We start from the raw sequence: 27,090 nt of genomic DNA, 5'->3' as shown, positions 1-27,090 counted from the left end.
GGACTTGAAAGTGTGCAAGACATCATGAAATCAAGGTGTTTTGGAGTGCAATGTTCGAAAAACTGTCTCTCTGATAAATGTTGTGGGATGTGGGTCATCCAGTATGACAACCACAACAAACACAGATAAAAAGCACCAAGAAGAAACGCTGGACTGCCCTGGAGTGGTTAGTCAAGAGTCCAAATCTGAATCGCATCCATAACATACTGCAAAAGCTGAAATCATCAGTTGGTGGAGGGCACCCATCAAACATTAAAGAATTAGAGCAGTTTGCTGCTGAAGAGTGGGCCAAATTGCCAGTAGATAGATAAAGCAAACAACAAGAAGCCTTTGTTGGCAATGGCTGTGCAACCAAGTACGAGCTGGGTGACAATTTTGTCAATACCATTTTTCTTTATTTTCGAAATTAAAATTGTTTAAAAAAGTTTGCAAAAATGAAATGGGTTCTGCAATGTTGGAAATCCAATAACAAGTTGTGAAGACCAATCTTTTTAATTTAAACTTATTTAGGAAGAAATAGGGAATAAGTTAAGAAGAGTGCAAGGGTGCCAATATATTTGGCCCCAACTGTATGATTCAGTTTTTGATAGCAAAAAATATAACCAGAGACACCTTTATAGGTTATATAAAAAGGTCTTCTCTTATTCTGACCAGATGAAGAGATTGTTTTTAATACGAGTCATTGTTTATTTTTGTGATTGCAGAGCTTAGATTTACAGATAGATGGACACAATATGAACACAACGTATAAAGATAAAAGTGGAACAAATAAGGATGTAATCATATAAAGAAAATACACCACTTTCTTCACCAAAAGATGTACCATAGACATGATGGCCAGTGGTAGAATGATGCTGAAAATAGACAAGACAAACCAAAAGTATCTTTAAAAATTAATAAATTACCAACAGGATATATACAAAAATATTAGCAATGAGGATATTTATGTACAATTTCCCAATGACCGTGGATATTCAAAATGCCAATTCAGCTTCCCAAGCCACTGGAAAGCTCAGTCCTCATATCTTCAGAATCATCTCTCCATCATTCAATGAAAACAAAACCACATTAATTACCTCCAAAATGACCAGCAGCTGCACTGATAACACTTTTCAAAGAATATATTGTGAAAGGTCTTATAGTTACTCCTTTACTGAAAATAACTGAAAACCATTGCAGAACATTGACTGGGTTTTAATCTGAATGTTTGAACAACCAAAGACTTAAAATGCATTCCTTATATATTGGATGGAAAATGGATGGTATTATTAGGTATGCAGTACACAAGTGTTTGAGCATGATTCACAAATAAGTCGATTATCATTGAAATATATAATTACAGGAAAACGCTTATTGAACTTCGTAGATATACAAAGTTAATCAAGAGTAATAAAAATACACTTTAAACAATAGAAGAGAGTAGAAAATAGTTGTTTTGATCATTGGCACAAAAACATTGCAGCAGGATTCATGGTCCCAGTCCTGAGAGGAGACTGTGTTCATCAGTAGCCGTTTGTCTTTTTCTAGAAAAGTTGTAAATAGAGAATGCAAATAAACAAACAAATCATTCCCATCTCCTCTTCTTTAGGAGTGCCTGAAGAGGTGTTCCATGTCTAGAAAGTCTCTGCGAAGTCGAAGTGCCGCCCACCTCGGCCAACTTCTCAAACTGTCAGTAGTACCATAAATGCTTAGTCAAGAATGGCTACAATGTAGAGGAGAAATATTCACCTGAAATGCCTGTGACCTGATAATAATGTCAAATATTCCAGTTATTCAGGTTTGATAACTAAATTAATCAAAAACACAACATACAGTAAGTGATATCCTGAAAAAAGTACCCCTCAGAGTTACTTCTCAAGCAGACTGTGGGTATAGATTGGAAGACAGTGCCCAGCATACCACAACAAGAAAACATCCTCAAACATCCTCATTATAGAAAGGAACCAATTGGAATATGAGAAGTCAGTCGATTATTTAGCCCTCCAAAGGTGTAGCTATAAAGAGATACATTGAAGTGGTGCATACAGTAGGTGGCTACTCGTGTCAAATGTCTGATGATGCGTTTGGAGTTACCGCACAACGTCAATAGGAGCATACAGTAACTGACAGGCATGAACACAACTCAAAATTAACCAGTAGATTCCTACTGTCCTGTTCAAATCAGAAGGATATCAATAAGATAACTAAATCATGATATCATCACAATGAATAATGCTAATGGTAGTAATGAGTGTGTGTGTGGCCATTGGTAGTTCAGTTCCAGGTGCACAACAGAGGTCAGAGCTTCAGAGGTTAGTGTGGTTGTATCCAGAGCACTGTTCCTCTCTTCCACCCTGAGCCCTGCTACAGCCCTACAGGTTCTCTCCAGGCTGGTACTGGGGCTCAGTGGAGGTGAAGTAGTCTTCCAGGAAGCCCTGCAGGTACTCAAAGGTGGGCCGCTCCTCGGCGTCCTTCCTCCAGCAGGTCAACATGAGGTCGTGGAGGGACTCAGGGCACTCAGCTGGACAGGGCATCCTGTAACCACGCTCCACCTGGTCCAACACCTCCCGATTCACCATGCCTGGGCGAGGGAGTTGGAGACAGAGAGAGAGGGTGGAGGGAGAGAGAACACAAACATCAATATACAGGGACCACTCGCAGGCACAGAATGATTATCCCAAAGATACTCAGTCAACCTTCATGGTTTCAAAGGATAACAGTGTCATCACATCGGAAGTCTTGCTTGCCAGCACTGTGCGTCTTTGGCAAGAAGTCAAGGAATGTGCTCTGAGAGGGATAAGCAATTCAATTAAATATGGGATCTGTTAACTAAGTGACATTATAGAAGAGTCATGGTAGCTACCTGGATATGGTACTCTGCCTTTAGTGGCCAGCTCGGTCAGCAAGACCCCGAACGACCAGACGTCAGACTTGATAGTGAAGCGGCCATACAGCGCAGCTTCAGGGGCTGTCCACTTGATGGGGAACTTTGCTCCTGCAACAAGAAAGAGAGACACACATTAAACTAGAGACATCTCAGTAATATTTGAGGACAGCATTTCAATTTGTCTGGAAACTGAAAGATTAAGAGTGAGGTGAGAGATGGTAATCCACGCCCTCTAGTGGTCTTACCCTGCCTGGCGGTGTACTCGTTGTCTTCTATGAGGCGGGCCAGGCCGAAATCAGCCACTTTACACACCATGTTGTCTCCCACTAGGATGTTGGCAGCCCTGAGGTCTCTGTGGACGTAGTTCATCCTCTCTACGTACGCCATCCCTGAGGCAATCTGAAGAGGAGACAGGTTTAGCTTTGATTGACAGTGTGTCTGTGTGTGTGTGAGAGAGAAGGGGTACATAATTTGACTAGACAGTATTTTCCATATCTAAACTCTCTTACCTGTGAGGCCATGTCTACCAGCTGAGGAAGGCGGAGCATCTTGCCCATGTCTCCCTTCAGGAAGTCCAATAAGCTCCCTTGTCCCATGTACTCAGTAACAATATAGATGGGTTCTTCAGACACCACAGCATAGAGCTGGACAAGCTTCTCATGTCTCAGCTTCTTCATGACCTGAGCCTCCTGGAGGAAGGCCTCGGGGGACATGGTACCCGTCTTCAGGGTCTTGATTGCTACCCGCGTCGTACCATTCCACGTGCCTTCACAGACAAAGGTTACACAGTTATGTCATTGAAGTTCCAATTGTCATCAGATCATGTTTTTTAAAATAATGCCAACTGCAAAGGAAAATGTTTTGATGCAATGATAAATGCACTCTATAGACATTTGAGGTCCTCAACATGGCAATACCCCCTGCTTTGTCAGATCAGTTTCGGGAGTCGGCTGAAGATCAGGAGAATCACACTGATTCCTACAGTAGCTGATTAAATCCCAAAGACAGTAGTGATAGTGGAGAGAGACTGTCTTACCCATCCAGACCTCTCCGAAGCATCCCTGTCCCAGTTTGAGGTCGAGGCGGAGGGAGTCCCTGGGGATCTCCCAGGCATCGCGTGCTAGGCCCTGGGTCTGAGGCTTCAGTACGGGACACACCTCTGTCAGACAGTGGCACAGTCCGTCTGCATGCTCTGAGAGGAAGGGAAGGAAACATGGTGAGCTTCAATATAATCTTCTGGTAGTGTTACTGTTAGTTGTTCTTCACACATGTACAGCAGTAGAGTTTCCATTTTCTATTTTAATTTAGAAAGAATGACTCACTGTGGTAGTGTGCAACAAGCTTCTGTAGGTTGTTAAACTGAGTGCGTGAGGTGATGTAGAACCCTCCACTGTCCAGCTTCCTGATCTTGTAATGTTTCACGTTCAGCCCTTTAGTGTTGTCATAGTCCAAGACTGACAGACAGTAGGCACCTGGGGAGGGGAACATAAGAGAGGAAATCAGTAAAGAAAGCAAGATAACCTTGGAGTGGAAATATTGCTTCCTCCTTTATTTTTCATTCCATTAGCTGATGCCTTAGGCGACTTCTAGTCTTCCTGAGTTCCAAAGGAAGAGTAGTTGAATGGGTCCTTTTGTGTTGATAAGTTCCTTTCCCTTGTGACAAGTCCCACAAAAACTAAGCAGTAGCCAGTCTCTCACCAGAGGGCAGCACCAGCCCAGTGAGCCAGCCTGATGATTGAACTCAAAGCCTGGGAATTCTCCCCTCCTTCCCTCTCTGTTTGAACTAGGCGGTAGGGCTTGTGGTTCTCGAACAGAGCCAACATGATTCCTTATTCTACATGTTATCGCGAGGCATGTTTGTTCTACATAACATATTTCTATCTGAACCCTTGTTCCCCTCCGTTTTTCCCTGCTGAACACGCCCCTGGGTCTACAATGACCTACTTCTGTCCCATTCAGTCACCGAGGCCTCCCCACTGCTCCCACTCAGCTACCAGCAGGGTATCCCCCCCGTTCCCCTTTTTACCCTCCCTCTCTACGTTGAGCTTGGCCACGCACGCACACAGACCATGGAGTGTGTAATATTACCATGGCAGTGCAGTATCAGAGGCATCACATCTAACCTTTCCCCAGTTGCCCTAATGCTTCACTGTCTAAAACAGCATTCATCTAGCAAACAGCACAGCAAGGCACAAGAACTAGAACAGTGAGGAACAATGTCTTATCAGACAGTGCACTGTTTTTTCATTTGTCAATTTTAAATTAAGATGTGCTTCCCCAATCTCTATTCTTATCTTACAAATCAGTTTTTTATTGATAAAAAAAGCTGCAAACAGCTACTTCAAAAGAACATGTTTACACAGCTACACCGCTTCATCCCAAGAAAAAGGACAATGCCAATGGGCCGGCATTCCAGTGTGGTCTTAATTGTCAGTAGAGACGCATTGTGATGTGTTTCCACTGGAGATGCTAGCCTTAGACACTCACCTTTGGTGGTCTCGCTCTCTCTCACCAAGAACGTTCCTTTCCTGTTCTCCAGACCCAACAAGAGCCGCTCCGAATCGCGACGTGTGATCTTCCCAAAATACCACCTAGGGAAGAGAGGGGAGAGAGCACGAGACACAGGGACCAGGTTGAGAGGAGGGGAAAAGGTGTGTCTTTGTGAGAGAGAGGGAGAGAGAACCGCCCGTGCTGGTTTCTGAAAATAAGTGACTTGTAAACTCCTTCTGTGCATGCCCCAATCAAATAAGTATTGCATTCTGATTACTGCCCCTTACCTGGAAGCCATAGGCAATCTGAGATGACTGGTAGGATAAAGGTAAGAAATGGAATCATTACACAGTTTGTTTGTGTTATTGTAATGTGTGTCTATGCACGTCAGCTTGTACAGTATGTATGCCTTCAAGGTGCATTCCATTTTCAATTAAATACATAGAGAGAGAAGAAAAGGCCGGAAGGATAAATAGATAAGAGAGAGAGAGAGAGGGAGTGATTTACTCTTCTGCCTGGATGGAGTCGGAGGGAGCCACATAATTGCTGGGGATGTAACCGCTTTCTCCCGTAGTCAGAGATCGAGCCAGCCACCAGTCCCCTTCTCTGTGGAGACAAGGATAACAGAATATCACTGACGTTCTACTTTACACAGAGGGATTCTACTTCACTTGGAGTGACTCTAAAGAAAAACGAACACACATTCCTCATGAGTAGACTCAACAACAGGAGGAGATTATTTACAATATCCATAGATTACAGGGCGGTTTCCAGGACTGGTCCTAGGAAATCAGCCCTACAACTACTAGGAATACTAATGGAATGGATCCACAAGGGATTCAAACACCAAAGTGCACTGCGACACAATTAACCAAATGCAGTGAAGTTATCATCATGTGAACCAGCTACTATGATGCGTTAGTGACATGAACACACTGAGACACAAACACACACAGTACATTCACAACGGGACACACACCCACAGTACATTTACATGAAGGACACACAAAGACAACAGAAGAATCACTAACCTGCTGTTCAACTTTCTCCTAAATACAATTATGAAGGTATGCGATGGAGAAATAGTTTGGGGAGATAGAGAGGAGATGCGAAGGGGGTGGGTTGGGTTTAAAAAAAGAGACAGAAAGCGTGTTAGCAAAGTCGATTTGTAGAGATACAGTGAACAGAACAGAAGAATCATTACAACAGTAGTTATCCACCACACCCTCATCCCAACACTACAACGGAAGATATAGGCCTAGCTCACCATTAAACCAGAAGTTGGTCTAAAGCTTTCACATCAAAGCAGGGTTTTCTTTGATTTTATAGACAGAAGAGATTAAAAGCAGTGATATTTAAAAAACAGAGAACAGAAGAGGTGATTTGAAGCACAAAAATGTGGTGTAGACCTAATATCAATTTCAAGAAAGCCTAATGATCCATATCAAGTGTAGAAATCATAACATTTTACATTGACATATTAGTCATTTAGCAGACGCTCTTGTCCAGAGTGACTTTAAGGAGCAATTAGCGTTAAGTGCCTTGCTCAAGGGCACGTCAACCAATTTCGAACCAGCGACCTTTCAGTTACTGGCTCTTAACCGCTAGGCTACCTGCCGCCCCTAAGCTACCGAAAACTAAGACAATGGGTTTGGGTCATAAATAAGAAATAATAATGAAACATTATCTATGTTTTTATCATCTCGGGGGGGTTCACTAGTTTTATGTGTTTGACCTGGGTAACACTGTAGGTCCTGTGTGGCTCAGTTGCTAGAGCATGTTGCTTGCAACGCCAAGGTTGTTCGATTCCCACGGGGGACCAGTACGAAAAAGAATTACAATGCACGCGCTCACTACTGTAAGTCGCTATAGATAAGAGCGTCTGCTAAATGACAAATAATATAAAAATGTAAACACTAAGAGTAAAGATGCATCAGCTTCAGTGGTGAATATTATTATTATTATAATAACAACAACAAACTATCATTACATTGTCCTCAGCTCAGGCCTTTTAGGTCAACACTTGTTATAGCTGCAGTATTGGGGCCTCACTAGAATAATATGGTCCACTGCACTTCTATTGATCAGAGACGCATCACAGACTGACTCCCTATGATTGGGTTACATTATCAGAATGAATGAACAGTCATTTTTATCATTTGAACAAGTACATTTGAGTTATTAAGCAGAAACTCTTATCAAGCAATCAGTGCATTCAACTAAGGTACAACAACAAAAAAGGGGCTAGTTGCAACAAAATAAATATCAGCCTCCAAGTAGAAGCACCAGTGAGACATACAGCTGTGCTTTTGTGAATGAGAAAAAAGTACATCTACAACAAAACCCTGTCAGCTCACACAAAACAGATCCTTATGAAGGGAGTCTGTTCCTATGGTTACGGGCTGTACAGAGGGGGGACTGACACGCGGTTTGGGGGCAGAACAGCCAGCGAGCGCAGTGAGAGAGCAGTCATGCAGAGTACAGTGTGTGTATACAATGGGTGGATCGAATCCTGAATGTTGATTGGTTAAAAGGGCATTCCAGCCGGTGTCTATTCCACAAGTTACCACCTGCTAAATCTATGACGTTAAAATTACGTTAAAATGCCTATTTACTCTGTTCCATCTGACTGCGCAATCCACAGTCTCATCAGCCCAGCCAGGCAATTTATAAACTTGATCTCCACTATAAAAAGCATCTAGACATTATCTCACATTTCTTTTATACTAAATCAAATCAAAGTTTATTCGTCACGTGCACCTTACAGTGAAATGCTTACTTACAGGCTCTAACCAATAGTGCAAAAAAGGTATTAGGTGAACAATAGGTAGGTAAAGAAATAAAACAACAGTAAAAAGACAGGCTATACACAGTAGCGAGGCTATAAAAGTAGCGAGGCTACATACAGACACCGGTTAGTCAGGCTGATTGAGGTAGTATGTACATGTAGATCTGGTTAAAGTGACTATGCATATATGATGAACAGAGAATAGCAGTAGCGTAAAAGAGGGGTTGGCGGGTGGTGGGACACAATGCAGATAGCCCGGTTAGCCAATGTGCAGGGCACTGGTTGGTCGGCCCAATTGAGGTAGTATGTACATTAATGTATAGTTAAAGTGACGATGCATATATGATTAACAGAGAGTAGCAGCAGCGTAAAAAGAGTGGTTGGAGGGTTGGGGGGTGGCACACAATGCAAATAGTCCGGGTAGCCATTTGATTACCTGTTCAGGATTCTTATGGCTTGGGGGTAAAAACTGCTGAGAAGCCTTTTTGTCCTAGACTTGGCACTCCGGTAACATTTCGTTTTCAACAGAGGAGACTTGTATAAACCTTGCTGTCCGTCTCTACAACATTTGCAACATTGTTTCAATATTCAAATTTGATCTTCAGCTGTCGCATAGTAATGAACGTGATGAGACAGACATGCAGGCAGCCTTTTGAAGTGCAGTAAGTTTGCAGTCTTTCCAGCATCAGTTTGCTGTATTGTTGGCTAGCTCCTCTCAACAACAATGTCCTGACAAGAGAGCACATTTTCTATGCCAGGTGAAATCACGCCTCATTAGCTCATTGTTATGGATGTCTCCAAATATATGTCACTAGAAAACAGCTTAAACAAATGCAAATACTGTTGTTATTCTGGCTGCACTGTTTGACGTGACTGTGAGTTAGCCGTAGTTGGCTAGCTAGCAAGCAAGGGATAAGAACGTTGCCAGCCAGTATGGCAATAGAACATTTAGAACAAACAACTGGGTCGCGTCCAGATACAGAACAAAAAGACTTAAGGTATCTGTCAACCGAACGGATGGAAGGAAGAACAACCAGCCGGCTGGGGTAGCAACCCTAGATGTGTCGGGACTATATCTTGTGGAAGGATGAAATAGTATGAATAAATTATCACTTTTAATGAAAATATGTCAATCATTATTTGAATATGTTGGTAAACTGTTGTATAAAAGTGATAATGCCCTTGAAGCTAGTGTTTAGAGTATATATTGGCACGGTTCCAATATATCCTCCAAACACTGGCTTAACTCTATTTCTTAAACTCCATTGTTGGTTAAGGGCTTGTATGTAAGCATCTTACGGAAAGGGCTACACCTGTTGTATTCAGCGCATGTAAAAAATACAATTTGATATGCGTCTATCCATGTAGGTGTGACATTATCCTCATCCCAGTGTGTGTGTTGTGTTGCCTCACGTGTTGTTAACTATCTGTAGCCGCTCGCCCTTCCTGAAAGACAGATCAGAGGCAGTGCGAGACTCGTAGTCATACAGCGCCACGAACGTCGTCACTCCTCCTGTGGGGGAGAGAGCAGACAGACACTTATCTCAAGAGAGAGGGTCATGAAATATTAAGTGATATAGCAATACCATGTTTAAAAATACACCATATGTACAATTCAGATATCCCCGAGTAAACTGTGTTTCAAATTGTACTAAATAAGATTTGCATATACTAGTCAGTAGCATCAAATATATGGCATCCAATGGAGCTTGAGACGTTTTATATAATAATCATTCCTTTAATGACATTAATAATGTATTTCTATGTTAATAATAATGTATTTCTATGCCATACTAGGTTATTAGTGGGGTATCTGGGCCCTAGTGTCTTACCTGCAAGTGTCCCTCTGTTAGGAGACGTGACGCTACTGGTGGACTCTGCACCCCCAAACAGGGCCAGCTCCGGGGTATTGGTCAGGGGCTGAGTGGGCTGGCGTGTCCCGTCCACTGCAGGGTTCCGATTGGATGTGAGGGTGTGCTGGGCAGGGCTGAAGTTGAGGCTACCAGCCCCTCCTCCCGAGCTGACGTCTTTGGGCTTGCTTTTGGTTCCCCCCATGGCCTAGACCTATAAGACAAACGAATGAGCTTCTGCAATTCAATAAAAAAATATATACTAAAAGTGTCTATTGAAATAGAACACAGTTCGCTAGGCTTAGAATAGCTACAGTATTTTTTGCAAACTACCCTCTCACACTATGCCTCCCCTCCTAGGCAGCTTAGCCGAGGGCAGGGCCAAGAGTGGAAACTGAAGTACATGTGAAGTCATACAGTTGCTATGTTCTAACCAGAGCAATACAGTATCATGTGCAGTAATAATACATGCTAAACCTAAGCTTCCCTAAGGATGGGCTTGTAGCTGCCACTCCTTAGCTACCACATAGGAATCCATGGCTGAGACCCTGCCCCACTCCCATCCTCCACCCTCCTGTCCCACTCCCATCCTCCACCCTCCTGTCCCACTCCCATCCTCCACCCTCCTGTCCCACCCCCATCCTCCACCCTCCTGTCCCACCCCATCCTCCTTATACCTGTCCCACTCCCATCCTCCACCCTCCTGTCCCACCCCCATCCTCCAATCAACCTGTCCCACCCCCATCCACCTGTCCCACCCCCATCCTCCAATCAACCTGTCCCACCCCCATCCACCTGTCCCACCCCAATCCTCCATTTACCTGTCCCACCCCCATCCTCATGTCCCATCCTCCATATACCTGTCCCACCCCATCCTCCACCCTCCTGTCCCACTCCCATGCTCCACCCTCCTGTCCCACCCCCATCCTCCTTATACCTGTCCCATCCTCCAAACCACCTGTCCCACCCCAATCCTCCATTTACCTGTCCCACCCCCATCCTCCACACACATGTCCCATCCTGCATATACCTGTCCCACCCCATCCTCCACCTACCTGTCCCCTTCCCATCCTCCATATACCTGTCCCCTTCCCATACCTGTCCCACCCCCATATACCTGTCCCACACCATCCACCTGTCCCACACCATCCACCTGTCCCACACCATCCACCTGTCCCACACCATCCACCTGTCCCACACCATCCACCTGTCCCACACCATCCACCTGTCCCACACCATCCACCTGTCCCACACCATCCACCTGTCCCACACCAATCACCTGTCCCACACCAATCACCTGTCCCACACCATCCACAGCAAACAGAGATGTTTCTTCCCCCCCAAGAGATATGATTGAAAATGAAATGCATGACATGGTGTTACAGATATGACAATGGTCAAGAGCATGCTAGGTGAGCAAAAACTCAGCTACTAAAGTACAGTGCCTTCAGGAAGTATTCAGACCCCTAGACTTTTTCCACATTTTGTTAGGTTACAGCCTTATTCTAAAATTGATAAAATCGTTCCCGCCCACACAGCATGATGCTGCTACCACCATGGTTCACTGTAGGGACGGTGCCAGGTTTCCTCCAGACATGAGGCTTGGCATTCGGGCCAAAGAGTTGAGAATTGTTTTCATCAGACCAGAGAATGGTCAGAGTCTGTAGGTGCCTTTTGACAAACCCCAGATCTGTGCCTCGACACAATCCCATCTCTGAGCTCTATGGACAATTCCTTCGACCTCATTGCTTGGCTTTTGCTCTGACATGTAATGTCAACTGTGGGACCTTATATAGACATGTGTGTGCGCTTTTCCAAATTATGTCCAATCAATTGAATTTACCACAGGTGGACTCCAAGTTGTAGAAACATCTCAAGGATGATCAATAAAAGCAGGATGCACCTGAGATGAATTTCGAGTCTCATAGCAAAGGGTCTGAATAAGGTATAAAAAAAATTCTTGTCATTATGGGGTATTTCTTTTCATTATGTAGATTTCTGAGGATTTTTATTTAATCCATTTTAGAATAAGGCTGTAACCTAACAAAACGTGGAAAAAGTCAAGGGGTCTGAATACTTTCCCAAGGCACTGTATATATGGACATGGCTGTGTAGGCCATCATGGCTGTCATCATAGCGTTGTGCCACTGTGTGGCCTTCAGTATTCAGTGGCAGAGCACACATTGTTCTCCGCCATCGTGGTTTTGCAATGGCACTACAACACTAGTCGATGGTACAGGGTGCAGTCCTCGATAGCTTATTAATGAGTCAGGATCAATAGACTCCCTCCCAGTCAGATCAAAGGGCTGGTTGTACAGTACGATACCCAACCTAACCCCTTATTCACACCCTCCTACCACCCAGTGAATAGTGTGACCTGGTGCCGTGTCATCGCTCGAGCTTATTTGCTCCAGAGGAATGATGTGATCATGTTGCCCGAGGTGACTAAGTCCATCTGGCCATGCGGCTACATATGGGCTCATAAACATAAAAGGCAAGAGTTCAATTGAGCATAAATATTTACACGTTGCTGAATCAGTGCGCATATGTACTGTAGCAGCTGTACACAAAACAGTTCTCTTGAGATAAAGATGTTCTCAATGAGAATAACCTGGATTAATAAAGTAGATGTTCTCAACGACAAGAGTATACCAATGACAACTGAGGAGTGTTTACACTATTTAACACACAATTAAAGGGATACATCAGGATTTCGGAAAAATACCCAGTCAGATGAACTCGTAGATACCATATTTATGTCTCTGTATCCAGTATGAAGGAAGTTAGAGGCAGCTTCTCAAGCTAATGCTAACTAGCGTTAGTGCAATGACTGGAAGTCCCTGGGTATCTGCTTGCAACTTCCTTCAAACTCCACGCAGAGACATAAATATGTTATCCACTAATTCATCTAACTCTGGGGAAGTAGATAGTCATTGCCAAAATACAGAAGTTTCCCAAAGTAAGGTGCTAAGATCACTTGAAGACTCTTGCTCTCTACTCCTCCTCAGCATCCTGCCTGTATTCTTAGAGACTCCAGTTATAAACACATGAAGCATTTCAGTCTTCTCTAATCACAGTTTAGTGCACGAAATCATTACACCAGGATCATTTAGGGACCCAACCCTCCAATACTGTCATGGATGGATATAGGCCTAGCAGTAGGGTTTTGCTACAGATAGATATTAATTTGGAGAGGAGAGGCAGGGCCAGGGATGTTTTTTTCAAAGTCCTAGCAGTAGTCACCTAAACTAGAAAGTGTCATGTTGACTAGTAATAAGGTAATTACTGGTAGCGTTTTTTGTGTTGCTTTTGCTTGTCTGGGGGGGTCAGCTATTTCTTTGACCTAGAACAGACATCTCTATGGTTATGGTAGCAGTAGGTGGGCTAATGAGCCCTGTTACCAGGGCCTTTATTTAACTAGGCAAGTCAGTTAAGAACAAATTCATTTACAATGACGGCCTAGGAACGGTGGGTTAACTGCCTTGTTCAGGGGCCAAACGACAGATTTTTACCTTGTCAGCTTGGGGATTCGATCTTGCAACCTGGCCAAAAGCTCTAACCACTAGGCTACCTGCCACTCCTAGTGATATTCATTACTAGTACTATTCATACTAATGAGACTACAGCGAAGGGCTGTGAGTCATGGAATTTGAAATGAAGGTTATTGGTCAGCCAAATGACCGCGGGGGTCACCGTAATAACCTTCCTTTTTTTTACAGCAGAAACGGACTTAACCGCATTAATGCCCAGCCCCCCCCCCCGGTCTCCAGCCAGCTGTTCGTGCCACACAGTTTTTATTTTTAGACGGCCTTCATCTGTAACCGCCGGTTACACGGTTATTGTGCCAGCCCTACTACAGCTACTTTCAATTTTGTGGATCTAACTATGGAGTCAGTCAGTTAGTGTGGTACTGGTCTCATTCAACAGACTGACATATGTCTTACTGGAAGCCTGCTAAGCTAAAGCAAGAACGCAAGGCTGAGACAGAGACAGCAAGGATGAGACAGAGACAGCAAGGCTGAGACAGAGACAGAAAGGCTGAGACAGAGACAGAAAGGCTGAGACAGAGACAGAAAGGCTGAGACAGAGACAGCAAGGCTAGGCTAACGCTTCGAACACACCGATAGCATCAATGTGCAAAATAGTACGAAGCATCATCATATGTACGCAACAAAAGTTCAACATTCACTTTCTGCTACCATTTCGGTCAAGCAGTCTACACATACATTTTGACGCATACGTTCGATAAATCCAACGTATGCACCATACAGAACGCACTGCCTCTGCAATGCAATGCTGCAAGGCAAATGCAGCATTTCAATGGAAATTAATGTAATTCTGGAGTACCAAAATGCAATGATGCTGTTGGTGTGTTTGAAGCGTAAGACAGCAAGGCTGAGACAGCTTCTCAGAGAGTTGCAATGTACTGAAGACATGCTGGAAAAATGTATGGCACACAAAGAATAGCACCCATCTCTCAATTTGTGAGATTCATTCATGCTTCACGTCTGTTGGAGGATACACACACACCTGGCAGGCAGCCAGGAGATTGGAGATGGAGGCCCCCGGAGATTGGAGACGGAGGCCCCCAGCCTCTTGCTGCTTATCAAACAGCTGAGGAGATTCCTATGGATCAGATGTACACTACAGCAGCAGCCCATCTAGCTTGCCGTCCTCCGTCTTTCTCACACACAAACACCCACACAGACACTTTTCATGAGGGAGAAAAGCTGAACCAGCGGGGCTCATTACATTTCTAGTCCAGCCGGCGTCAGGGTGTGGGCGGGGGCTAGTTGTTGAGAGGGAAGGGGGGCTGGTGGGTAGAGAGAGGGGTCAAAGAGGATAGAGAGACGGTCGATATGTCCCCCAAGGGTATGTCTGTACAACAGGATAGTTCTACTGTAAAGTAGCTAACAGTCTGGTCAGGTTAGAGAGCACACTCAGGCAGACACAAAGAGGACGGGTGGCACAGCAAGATGGTCTTTGTGTCTTTTGTGTGTCTCATCCACTAGAATGGTTGCACGGTTAATGACACATTTCCTCTCCCATCTCACTCCATCAAATAAACCCTCCATATTTCACACAACTGGCACTTTTATGATGGAGTTGTTATTTGAACGATATGTCGCAGGTATTTATTCAGCATTACAAACTGGGTGGTTTGCGTCCTGATTGTCTGACAGCTGTGGTATATCAGACCGTATACCACAGGTATGACAAAACATATATTTTTACTGTTCTAATTAAGTTGGTAACCAGTTTATAATAGCATTTAGACACCTCAAAGGTTTGTGGTATATGACCAATATACCACGGCTAAGGGCTGTATCCAGGCACTAGCGTTGCATTGTGCATAAGAACAGCCCTTAGCCATGGCATATTGGCCATCACCACACCTCCTCGTGCCTTATTGCTTAAATATACATTACAGCTTGAGAATATTCTGAAACCATGTTATTTCTCAATACTAAAATCAGCTTTAGACTATACCAATATGAATAGCTGCTTAAAATACCATGTGATTACATTTTTTTCTCCCTATTTTCCCGTAAAATAAAACAGAATTTCATCCCATTAATATCTAGCCAGTGGTGTTCTATCACAATACTCCAAAACAAAACTCCAACAAAGCTTGTTTGTCAGATCTGACCAAATCTACCCATGTCTCAGACAGCTGAGTAAAGTCTAAGTCTTGGCTCTGGGACATTCCACCCATCCTCGATTACACTACTGGTCAAACAAACAAGTCTATTGTCAGCTCACACTCACAGCAAACCCTGCAATCAAACACAATATGCCTGATTACATTTACATTTAAGTCATTTAGCAGACGCTCTTATCCAGAGCGACTTACAAATTGGTGCATTCACCTTATGACATCCAGTGGAGCAGCCACTTTACAATAGTGCATCTAAATCTTTTAAGGGGGGAAGGATTACTTTATCCTATCCTAGGTATTCCTTAAAGAGGTGGGGTTTCAGGTGTCTCGGGAAGGTGGTGATTGACTCCGCTGTCCTGGCGTCGTGAGGGAGTTTGTTCCACCATTGGGGGGCCAGAGCAGCGAACAGTTTTGACTGGGCTGAGCGGGAACTGTACTTCCTCAGTGGTAGGGAGGCGAGCAGGCCAGAGGTGGATGAACGCAGTGCCCTTGTTTGGGTGTAGGGCCTGATCAGAGCCTGGAGGTACTGAGGTGCCGTTCCCCTCACAGCTCCGTAGGCAAGCACCATGGTCTTGTAGCGGATGCGAGCTTCAACTGGAAGCCAGTGGAGAGAGCGGAGGAGCGGGGTGACGTGAGAGAACTTGGGAAGGTTGAACACCAGACGGGCTGCGGCGTTCTGGATGAGTTGTAGGGGTTTAATGGCACAGGCAGGGAGCCCAGCCAACAGCGAGTTGCAGTAATCCCGACGGGAGATGACAAGTGCCTGGATTAGGACCTGCGCCGCTTCCTGTGTGAGGCAGGGTCGTACTCTGCGGATGTTGTAGAGCATGAACCTACAGGAACGGGCCACCGCCTTGATGTTAGTTGAGAACGACAGGGTGTTGTCCAGGATCACGCCAAGGTTCTTAGCGCTCTGGGAGGAGGACACAGTGGAGTTGTCAACCGTGATGGCGAGATCATGGAACGGGCAGTCCTTCCCGGGAGGAAGAGCAGCTCCGTCTTGCCGAGGTTCAGCTTGAGGTGGTGATCCGTCATCCACACTGATATGTCTGCCAGACATGCAGAGATGCGATTCGCCACCTGGTCATCAGAAGGGGGAAAGGAGAAGATTAATTGTGTGTCGTCTGCATAGCAATGATAGGAGAGACCATGTGAGGTTATGACAGAGCCAAGTGACTTGGTGTATAGCGAGAATAGGAGAGGGCCTAGAACAGAGCCCTGGGGGACACCAGTGGTGAGAGCACGTGGTGAGGAGACGGATTCTCGCCACGCCACCTGGTAGGAGCGACCTGTCAGGTAGGACGCAATCCAAGCGTGGGCCGCGCCGGAGATGCCCAACTCGGAGAGGGTGGAGAGGAGGATCTGATGGTTCACAGTATTGTATATTGATTCACATCATATACATCCTACCCGAACCACACTGTGCTGGGTCGGCCCTACTGTATGGTTTGAATCAGGCTGCACTGTGCTGGGTCGGCCCTACTGTATGGTTTGAATCAGGCTGCACTGTGCTGGCTCGGCCCTACTGTATGGTTTGAATCAGGCTGCACTGTGCTGGCTCGGCCCTACTGTATGGTTTGAATCAGGCTGCACTGTGCTGGCTCGGCCCTACTGTATGGTTTGAATCAGGCTGCACTGTGCTGGGTCAGCCCTACTGTATGGTTTGAATCAGGCTGCACTGTGCTAATGCGCAAGACACTGTGCTTGCTACGGAACGAGGTCGATCAAAATCTTCTCTTCACACACCGCCTCTCCACGGATGACAGCCACCGGGAAATATGGAAATGGATAATTAAAGTCATGAAGCGACCACCATGTTTAGGCGGGAAAAGGGGAAAAAAAGGGAGAGAGAGCGAGAGAGAGAGACAGAGCGAGAGGCAGAAACACACAGAGAGAGCGTGCGCGTGAGATAGACACAGCTAGAGAGAGAGAGGCAGCGAGACAGACAGAGAGAAACAACAAAGGGCGAGAGAGGGAGAACTATACCACCCAGATTCTGCCTTTTTGTGTGATAAACCAGTGAGGTCTAGTCTGTGCCTCATTGGGTCTAATAAGCCTGAGGTAACTAAGCACTCAGCACCTGCTCCACCCACTACAAGGCAGAAATAAACCCAGCAAAATCCCTCTGGCAACAAGGCATGGGGGGGATGATGGATTTGCTTAATTATGCACAAGAAACCAGCAACGGATACAAAATCCTTCAAGTCTCATGGGCTTTGGCTGAACGGGGGAATCATCTTTTAATTTAGCTGCCAGGTTGTCTTTTGTATATTCCATTTTTTTTTCCACTCTCATTTTTATGTTTCTTCTGAAAGGATATCAAAGTTAATCTCTGAAAAAGAAAGTGAAACAGACAATTAAAAAGGCTATTGTGTCATTCATCTATTTAAGACAGTGCATTAAAATCACTTCTTTGTCTGAACATTTCCTATTAATTCAATAACATTCCCCTGATGAATTCAGTTAATGTTTCTGTAAAATAAACCTGAATCCCCTTTTTGATCATCAAGCAGTCTTCATTTACTCATGAATAGTGGTCCTGTGTAACACCAGGGTTGTGGGTTTGATTCTCGCTGGGGCCACCCAAATGAATTTGTATGCACATTTGTAAGTCGCTTTGGAGAAAATAGCATATGACATATTCTTATATTATGAAAGTAATAAAACAACATACAGACTTGATTCTATTTGTTCAGGCTAAGATTGAACCCCTGTAACCAACTAAAATGATGATAGGCTGTTGACAGTAAGTGAGAATGTCTAAGCCAATATTTACATAGTATTGCACTCTCATTCCAGTGAAAGGAGAATCACCTGTGGGAAAATAGAGACAGAACTTCAAAGAGAGCCCCCCCCCCACACACACACACACACACACAAAAAAGAGCTGTCATTGTGGCCTTGCTGTGACAGTCAGTCTGACATCAGTGGTGAGGTTTGACATTAAAGCCCCATCCTATCCACTAGCCTTCCTACCATAGTAGAGTCCTCCCATCACACCTGTGACAGAACAACAGGTTGGCGAGATAGCCATCACATTTATATTGCATTTGCATGAGTCAGACATCAAACATTGTTTTAATATGCTGTATGCATCGGAGCCCTGGACATCTCTTCAGTCTGTACTGAGGCTTTTAGGATCAGGCCAGGAAACACAAACATGTACTCTAGATGTGCTTCTTCCTTCTCTTAGCGTGCAACTTATAGTACATCTAACCACACAGGTTCTAGACAACAAATCAACATACAGAATGACTCTGTCCTGTTACAGAATATGTGACCTGCATCCCAGGCTACTACCATCGTTATCAGCTGGAGACAAGTCTGAGCCACAGGTATACTCAACAGGCATGCTAAAGAATCAAATTCAGAGAAAGACATCAAAAACTGAGGTTAGGAGGGTTAGGTTTTATTTATTTTTTATTTTACCAGGTAGGCTAGTTGAGAACAAGTTCTCATTTGCAACTGCGACCTGGCCAAGATAAAGCATAGCAGTGTGAACAGACAACACAGAGTTACACATGGAGTAAACAATTAACAAGTCAATAACACAGTAGAAAAAAAGGGGGAGTCTATATACAATGTGTGCAAAAGGCATGAGGAGGTAGGTGAATAATTACAATATTGCATATTAACACTGGAGTGATAAATGATCAGATGATCATGTACAGGTAGAGATATTGGTGTGCAAAAGAGCAGAAAAGTAAATAAATAAAAACTGTGGGGATGAGGTAGGTGAAAATGGGTGGGCTGTTTACCAATAGATTATGTACAGCTGCAGCGATCGGTTAGCTGCTCAGATAGCAGATGTTTGAAGTTGGTGAGGGAGATAAATGTCTCCAACTTCAGCGATTTTTGCAATTCGTTCCAGTCACAGGCAGCAGAGTACTGGAACGAAAGGCGGCCGAATGAGGTGTTGGCTTTAGGGATGATCAGTGAGATACACCTGCTGGAGCGCGTGCTACGGGTGGGTGTTGCCATCGTGACCAGTGAACTGAGATAAGGCGGAGCTTTACCTAGCATGGCCTTGTAGATGACCTGGAGCCAGTGGGTCTGGCGACGAATATGTAGCGAGGGCCAGCCGACTAGAGCATACAAGTCGCAGTGGTGGGTAGTATAAGGTGCTTTAGTGACAAAACGGATGGCACGGTGATAAACTGCATCCAGTTTGCTGAGTAGAGTGTTGGAAGCAATTTTGTAGATGACGTCGCCGAAGTCGAGGATCGGTAGGATAGTCAGTTTTACTAGGGTAAGCTTGGCAGCGTGAGTGAAGGAGGCTTTGTTGCGGAATAGAAAGCCGACTCTTGATTTGATTTTTGATTGGAGATGTTTGATATGGGTCTGGAAGGAGAGTTTGCAGTCTAGCCAGACACCTAGGTACTTATAGGTGTCCACATATTCAAGGTCGGAACCATCCAGTGTGGTGATGCTAGTCGGGCATGCGGGTGCAGGCAGCGATCGGTTGAAAAGCATGCATTTGGTTTTACTAGCGTTTAAGAGCAGTTGGAGGCCACGGAAGGAGTGTTGTATGGCATTGAAGCTCGTTTGGAGGTTAGATAGCACAGTGTCCAATGACGGGCCGAAAGTATATAGAATGGTGTCGTCTGCGTAGAGGTGGATCAGGGAATCGCCCGCAGCAAGAGCAACATCATTGATATATACAGAGAAAAGAGTCGGCCCGAGAATTGAACCCTGTGGCACCCCCATAGAGACTGCCAGAGGACCGGACAGCATGCCCTCCGATTTGACACACTGAACTCTGTCTAACTCTATCTAACTCTGTCTAGTAATTGGTGAACCAGGCAAGGCAGTCATCCGAAAAACCGAGGCTACTGAGTCTGCCGATAAGAATATGGTGATTGACAGAGTCAAAAGCCTTGGCATTGCTCAATGTTCTTATTTAGGCGGAAGGTACACATCAACTTCTAGAGAAGAAGAGTGAGGGGGAGCAGGTAGACTAGTGGTTAAGAGTGTTGGGCCAGTAACCAGAACGTTTCTGGTTTGAATCCCCGAGCAGACCAGGTGAACAATTTGCCGATGTGCCCTTGAGCAAGGCACTTAACCCTAATTTTGCCTGTAAGTCGCTCTTGATAAGAGCATCTGCTAAATGACGTAAACGTAGGGGGAGGGCATCAAGTGAACAAAGACTAGGCCGCATTAAACCTGAGGGGTGTACTATGACACGAGATAGCAAGCTAACTTCGGTGAACTAACTCCTCTGAGTTCAACTCAACTCGGGATAACAGTTGACACGAAAGTGGCTAGCTTTATAGAATCCTAAGTAAATCTAGCTAGCATAGTAGAATACCCCAGTGGGGCTGTGTCAGAAAAGTTTACTAACCATAAAATCCTTGCTTTCTCAAGTCCTTGTTTCCTCCATTGCATGCTCAAAGTTAATTGGATGAGGTCCGAGGGAGGAACCATTGACCTCGTCCAAAGCACTTTGAGAGGAATTGAAAACAAGGACAGAGGAAACAAGGATATGATGTTTTCAGACCCAGCCCTCAAATCAGGCCTTAGAAGTATTCCTTCATCTTAATGCTCTCTATGTAATTACTCCAGGGAAAGCAGGAAAAGTGGGAGGCTTTGGCCTTGGCCCTCCCTGCGTCACTGCCCACCAATTGCAGCCCTAATCCAGCCGCTTGTTCTCCCCAGATTATCAACATCAATTCCGTAATTGCATTTGGATATACCGTGATGAAGTTCCATCTGTGGAGTCAGGACTAGATGTAACTGAACAACATTGGTTACAATAAATTTTAAAGGACCGGATTCAGACCCCTGGACTTTTTCTACATTTTGTTACTTTTCAGTCTTATTCTAAAATGGATTAAATAAATAAAAAACTCAATCTACACACAGTACCCCATAATGACAAAGTAAAAACAGATTTGTTTATTTTTTTTGCAAATGTATTAAACATAAAGAACAGAAATACCTTAATTACATAAGTACATTTTGCTATGAGACCCAAAAGTGAGCTGAGGTGCATCCCGTTTCCATTGATCATCCTTGAGATATTTTAATTGACTGGACATGATGATCTGGAAAGACACACACCTGTCTATATCAGGTCCCACAGTTGACAGTGCATGTCAGAGCAAAAACCAAGCAATGAGGTCGAAGGAATTGTCAGAGACAGGATTGTGTTGAGGCACAGATCTGGGGAAGGGTACCAAAACATTTCTGCAGCATTGAAGGTCCTCAAGAACACAGTGGCCTCCATCATTCTTAAATGGAAGAAGTTTGGAACCACCAAGACTCTTTCCACAGCTGAACGTCCAGCCAAACTGAGCAATCAGGGGAGAAGGGCCTTGGTCAGGGAGGTGACCGAGAACCCAATGGTCTGACAGAGCTCCTCTGTGGAGCTGGGATAAACTTCCATCTCTGCAGCACTCCACCAACCAGGCCTTTATGATAGAGTGGCCAGGCGGAAGCCACTCCTCAGTAAAAAGGCAAATGACAGCCCACTTGGAGTTTGCCAAAAGGCACCTAAAGGCTCTCAGACTATGAGAAACAAGATTCTGTGGTCTGATGAAACCAAGTCTCAACTCTTTGGCCTGAATGCCAAGCATCACGTCTGGAGGAAACCTGGCACCATCCCTACGGTGAAGCATGGTTTTTCAATGGCAGGGACTGGGAGACTACTAAGGATCGATGCAAAGATGAAAAGTACAGAGAAATCCTTGATAAAAACCTGCTCCAGCGCACTCAGGACCTCAGACTGGGGTGAACGTCCCTAAGCACACAGCCAAGACAACGCAGGAGTGGCTTCGGGACAAGTCTCTGAATGTCCTTGAGTGGCCCAGTCATTGCCCGGACACGGCCCCGATCGAACATCTCTGGGGAGAACTGAAAATAGCTGTGCAGCAGCACTCCCCATCCAACCTGACAGAGCTCGAGAGGATTTGCAGGGAAGAATGGGAGAAACTCTCCAAATACAGGTGCACCAAGCTTGTATCGTCATACCAAAGAAGACGAGGCTATAATCACTGCCAAAGGTGCTTCAACAAAGCAATGAGTAAAGGGTCTCAATACTTATGTAAATGTAATTTCTATTTTTTATTTAGTATCAAACATTTCTCAAAACCTGTTTTTGATTTGTCATTATGAGGCATTGTGTGTATATTGATGAGGAAAAATGCCAATTTAATCCATTTTAGAATCACCTAACAAAATGTGGAAAAAAGTTGAGGGGTCTGAATACTCACTGCAGGCAGCTACTGCAGCCGAGCACATATATCATCCTGCCTAGACAAATCCATCTGCTGCAGTGTGCTAAATACGGGCAGGCACCCGACAGTAAATCTCCCCTACAGACTCCAGAGCTTGGACTCAGTCAGAGAATTCATTAAGTAACTTAAGTCGTGCTTATCCTGCTCAGACAGAGAGCTGCTCTGGTTCATAGCCCTTAACGAAGTTCAGTTACAGAATGTGAGTTTTTCGTTTATTTTCCCCACAAACAAGAAGATTTTTTCTACTATCTCATTTTTTCCCCTCTTTGCATTGTTGGGAAGGGCCCGTAAGTAAGCATTGCACTGTTACTCTACGAAGCACGTGACCATTTTTATTTGATTTGAAATGGTTAAATGTCACGCAGTGTTTAACACATCCCTCCTCTATTAGATTCAGCCAACCTACACCTCGGTAACAGGACCTAGCCTACCTCCACTATGCACGCGTCCTATCCAGTAAACCATTAATAGGCTAATTATTTCTGTGTAGTTTCAATGGAGTCCATCCACACACACCATGTAACACTCTCAAGCTTGTTGTGTTCAAACTCTTTTCATGTGATAGTGTGTGTGTATCAAGTCAAACCAGGAACACTCAAAGCCAAATAGCTCTCCCATGTTTGGAAGGGCCAAAGGTAAACCTCCACCAACAGGGAGAGGAGTACACTGGCTGCTAGTGAGTGTTGAACTGAGGACAGCAGGGCTGTCAGCCCAGAAAGAGACCCTCCTCTGCTCTCCAATCACTGAGAGACACCAGGTCAGAATGGGGAGTTAGTGGAGCCAATATTTACCTCTCCACACAGAACACACCAGCCGTTGCCATGGAGATGATTCCTCGCATTCCACAAGCAACGGCTCTGATGCACTTGTACTCTCACACTTATTTGTCAGAGAAACGTGCAGAAAACGGTAGCAAACTTCTCAGATAAAGAGTAAAACACAGCCTTTATCCTTTTTTCATTTTCACTCTTAAGAGACTACTGTACTGTGGTTCTTAATAGGATCAGAGCCTGTGAGTCCTGATCCCTTCCACTGTTCAAGTGTGTGTGTGTGTCAGCAGCACTGATACTTCTGCTTTACCCAATCTAAGTTCATATCACTAACTGTTTTCAAAACAAAACATCCATTCAGTGTTACCCTCAAAAAAGGCTGAGGCTGATTGGTCTTAAAACCCTCTCCCTCCACAGGCAGGTTACATATTTACGACTTGAAAATCAACAAAACGAGCCACTGGTCTGGCAGGGTTCCCAGGTCCATGGTTTTTCTAAAGGCCTGTTATGCCCAGTGCCGAATCTCACTGCAAAACGTATGAAATCATTTTGGAATTGAGGCTCAACTCGAAAATATCTAGGCCATTTTGTATTAGGAGGGGATTTGTTTAGAGGACAGTTCCTGTGACGTCATGGAGGGAGGGAGGAGCGTCGGGGAGGGAGGGAGTGCTGAATGAACCAAAACAGAAGTGAATGTTGAAGTCTCAAAGTTAACTTCACATCAAGCAACAAAAAAGTTAGATATTTCTCACCATTTTCATCTTTCCCTACTTTCCTCCTTTTGCTTTCTTTAATCATTTACTTTTTTTATTTTAGTCATTTAGCAGACTCTTATGCAGACCGATTTACAGGAGCATTTAGGGTTAAGTGCCTTGCTCAAGGGCACAGACAGATTACTCAGTCAAGTTACTCATTATAGGACTAGAGGTTGACCGATTAATCAGCAGGGCTGATTAATACGGGCCGATTTCAAGTTTTCATAATCGGTAATTGGTTTTTGGATGCCGATTACGGCCGATTACATTGCACTCCACGAGGAGACTGCGTGGCAGGCTGACCACCTGTTATGCGAGTGCAGCAAGGAGCCAAGGTAAGTTGCTAGCTAGCATTAAACTTATCTTATAAAAAACAATCAATCTTAACATAACCACTAGTTAACTACACATGGTTGATGATATTACTAGTTTAACTAGCTTGTCCTGCATTGCAAATATCAATGCAGTGCCTGTTAATTTATCATCGAATCACAGGCTACTTCGTAAAATGGGTGATGATTTAACAAGTGTATTTGTGAAAAAAGCACTGTCGTTGCACCAATGTACCTAACAATTAACATCAATGCCTTTCTTAAAATCAATACACAAGTATATATTTTTAAACCTGCATATTCCGTTAAAAGAAGTTAATGTTGGCACGTCTCTTGCGTTCTGTGCAACAGAGTCAGGGTATATGCAGCAGTTTGGGCCACCTGGCTCGTTGCAAAACTGTGTGAAGAGCATTTCTTCCTAACAAAGACCGTAACCAAGATGGCATAGCAGTTCAGACGTCTTTTGTCCTCGTCTTGTCGTGTCCTGTATATATATATATATTTACGTGTCCTGTATATATATATATATATATATATATATATATATATATATATATATATATATATATTTTACAACTTTTTTCACATACATTTTATTTTTATAATCCATCAACTCATCTTCAAAACACTCTCCTGCAACCCGCCTCACCAATTTATATTTATAAAAAAGTATTATTTACCTCAAATCTGTAATCCTCCAAGAAGCTAGCCAGAAATTTCAAGAAGCTAGCCAGAAACTAGCCAGAAGCTAGCCAGAAGCTAGCCCAGAAGCTAATCAGAAGCTAGTTCAGAAGCTAGTTCGCTTCTTTACTGGCAAATCGTTAGCATTCAGCTAACCACGGTTTGTGGTCATCAGCTATCATTTAGCTCGAAAATCTATCGCCAGTTTTGTACGGCGCAGAGCGGCTCGGAACATACCGGACCAATTTTTCTCTCCATGTCCCTGGATTTCAACTGCTCTCTGGACATTCATACCCGGATCTCACAGCTAGCTAGCTGCTATCCGTGTGACTATCGGCTTTCGTCGATTCCGGAGCAAACATCAATTATTCCAGAGCTAGCCAGCTCCGTCAATCACTCCTGAGTTCCATCAATCACTCCTGGGCTGCAGTCACCTATCCGGACCCGTTTTACTGCCTACGCGGAGCCCCACCGGGCCTTCACAACTGGACTGCCGACGTTATCTACCCGACGGAGATCCGGCTGGCTCCTCCGTCGCGATGTTACCTGAACGCCCATCTGCGGCATGCTAACCGTTAGCTGTCTTACCGGCTGCTATCTGAATAGACAATCAGACAATTTATTTATTTTTATTATGTTTTCTTCTTGGGCCTCTATAACTATAACTATTGTTTTTATTTTTGTTGTTGTTGTGTGATTTGGATTAATCCCCTCTACCACACGGAACCCCACTAATCTACTGACGGAACGCAAGAGGTGGCTAACAACAGACCTCCATCCTATGCTAGCTTGCTACCGATGGCCTGGCTAGCTGTCTAAATCGCTGTGACACCCAACCAACCTCTCCACTCACTGGACCCTTTTGATCACTCGACTAAGCATGCCTCTCCTTAATGTCAATATGTCTTGTCCATTGCTGTTCTGGTTAGTGTTTATTGGCTTATTTCACTGTAGAGCCTCTAGTCCTGCCTACTATACCTTATCCAACCTATTAGTTCCACCACCCATACATGCAATGACATCTCATGGTTTCAATGATGTTTCTAGAGACAATATCTCTCTCTTCATCACTCAATACCTAGGTTTACCTCCACTGTATTCACATCCTACCATACCTTTGTCTGTACATTATACCTTGATGCTATTTTATCGCCCCCAGAAACCTCCTTTTACTCTCTGTTCCAGACGTTCTAGATGACCAATTCTTATTGCTTTTAGCCGCACCCTTATTCTACTCCTCCTATGTTCCTCTGGCGATGTAGAGGTGAATCCAGGCCCTGCAGTGCCTAGCTCCACTCCTATTCCCCAGGCGCTATCTTTTGACGACTTCTGTAACCGTAATAGCCTTGGTTTCATGCATGTTAACATTAGAATCCTCCTCCCTAAGTTTGTTCTATTCACTGCTTTAGCACACTCTGCCAACCCGGATGTTCTAGCTGTGTCTGAATCCTGGCTTAGGAAGACCACCAAAAATTCAGAAATTTTAATTCCAAACTACAACATTTTCAGACAAGATAGAACTGCCAAAGGGGGCGGTGTTGCAATCTACTGCAAAGATAACTCTGCAGGCTACGTCCTACTATCCAGGTCTGTACCCAAACAATTTGAACTTCTACTTTTAAAAATCCTCCTCTCTAAAAACAAGTCTCTTACCGTTGCCGCCT

General features: G+C 44.4%; 1 protein-coding gene across 3 annotated transcripts in view; it reads right to left on the bottom strand.

The window, feature by feature from the left end:
* Positions 1-663: 663 nt before the first annotated feature.
* The window catches only part of LOC115132453 (proto-oncogene tyrosine-protein kinase Src), a 50,303-nt gene continuing 23,876 nt past the window's right edge, over positions 664-27,090 (bottom strand). Inside the window, exons 2-12 of one of the 3 annotated variants that reach the window (XM_029665120.2) lie at positions 9,977-10,208; positions 9,558-9,657; positions 6,388-6,405; positions 5,864-5,962; positions 5,354-5,457; positions 4,189-4,338; positions 3,903-4,058; positions 3,376-3,632; positions 3,112-3,265; positions 2,843-2,974; positions 664-2,560 (exon numbers count right to left, since the gene is read on the bottom strand). In XM_029665120.2, coding sequence (XP_029520980.1) covers positions 2,352-2,560; positions 2,843-2,974; positions 3,112-3,265; positions 3,376-3,632; positions 3,903-4,058; positions 4,189-4,338; positions 5,354-5,457; positions 5,864-5,962; positions 6,388-6,405; positions 9,558-9,657; positions 9,977-10,199 — 1,602 coding nt within the window. In that variant the 5' untranslated portion in view covers positions 10,200-10,208 and the 3' untranslated portion in view covers positions 664-2,351. Of the gene's footprint in view, positions 2,561-2,842; positions 2,975-3,111; positions 3,266-3,375; positions 3,633-3,902; positions 4,059-4,188; positions 4,339-5,353; positions 5,458-5,643; positions 5,963-6,387; positions 6,406-9,557; positions 9,658-9,976; positions 10,209-27,090 lie in introns of those variants that run through there. The other 2 variants (XM_029665121.2, XM_029665122.2) reach the window with 2 other exon arrangements.

The sequence above is a fragment of the Oncorhynchus nerka genome, linkage group LG7, assembly GCF_034236695.1.
Source record: "Oncorhynchus nerka isolate Pitt River linkage group LG7, Oner_Uvic_2.0, whole genome shotgun sequence".
Lineage (NCBI taxonomy): Eukaryota > Metazoa > Chordata > Actinopteri > Salmoniformes > Salmonidae > Oncorhynchus > Oncorhynchus nerka.
The sequence above is the reverse complement of the archived record's forward strand: the minus strand, read 5'-3'. Positions and strand labels throughout refer to the sequence as shown.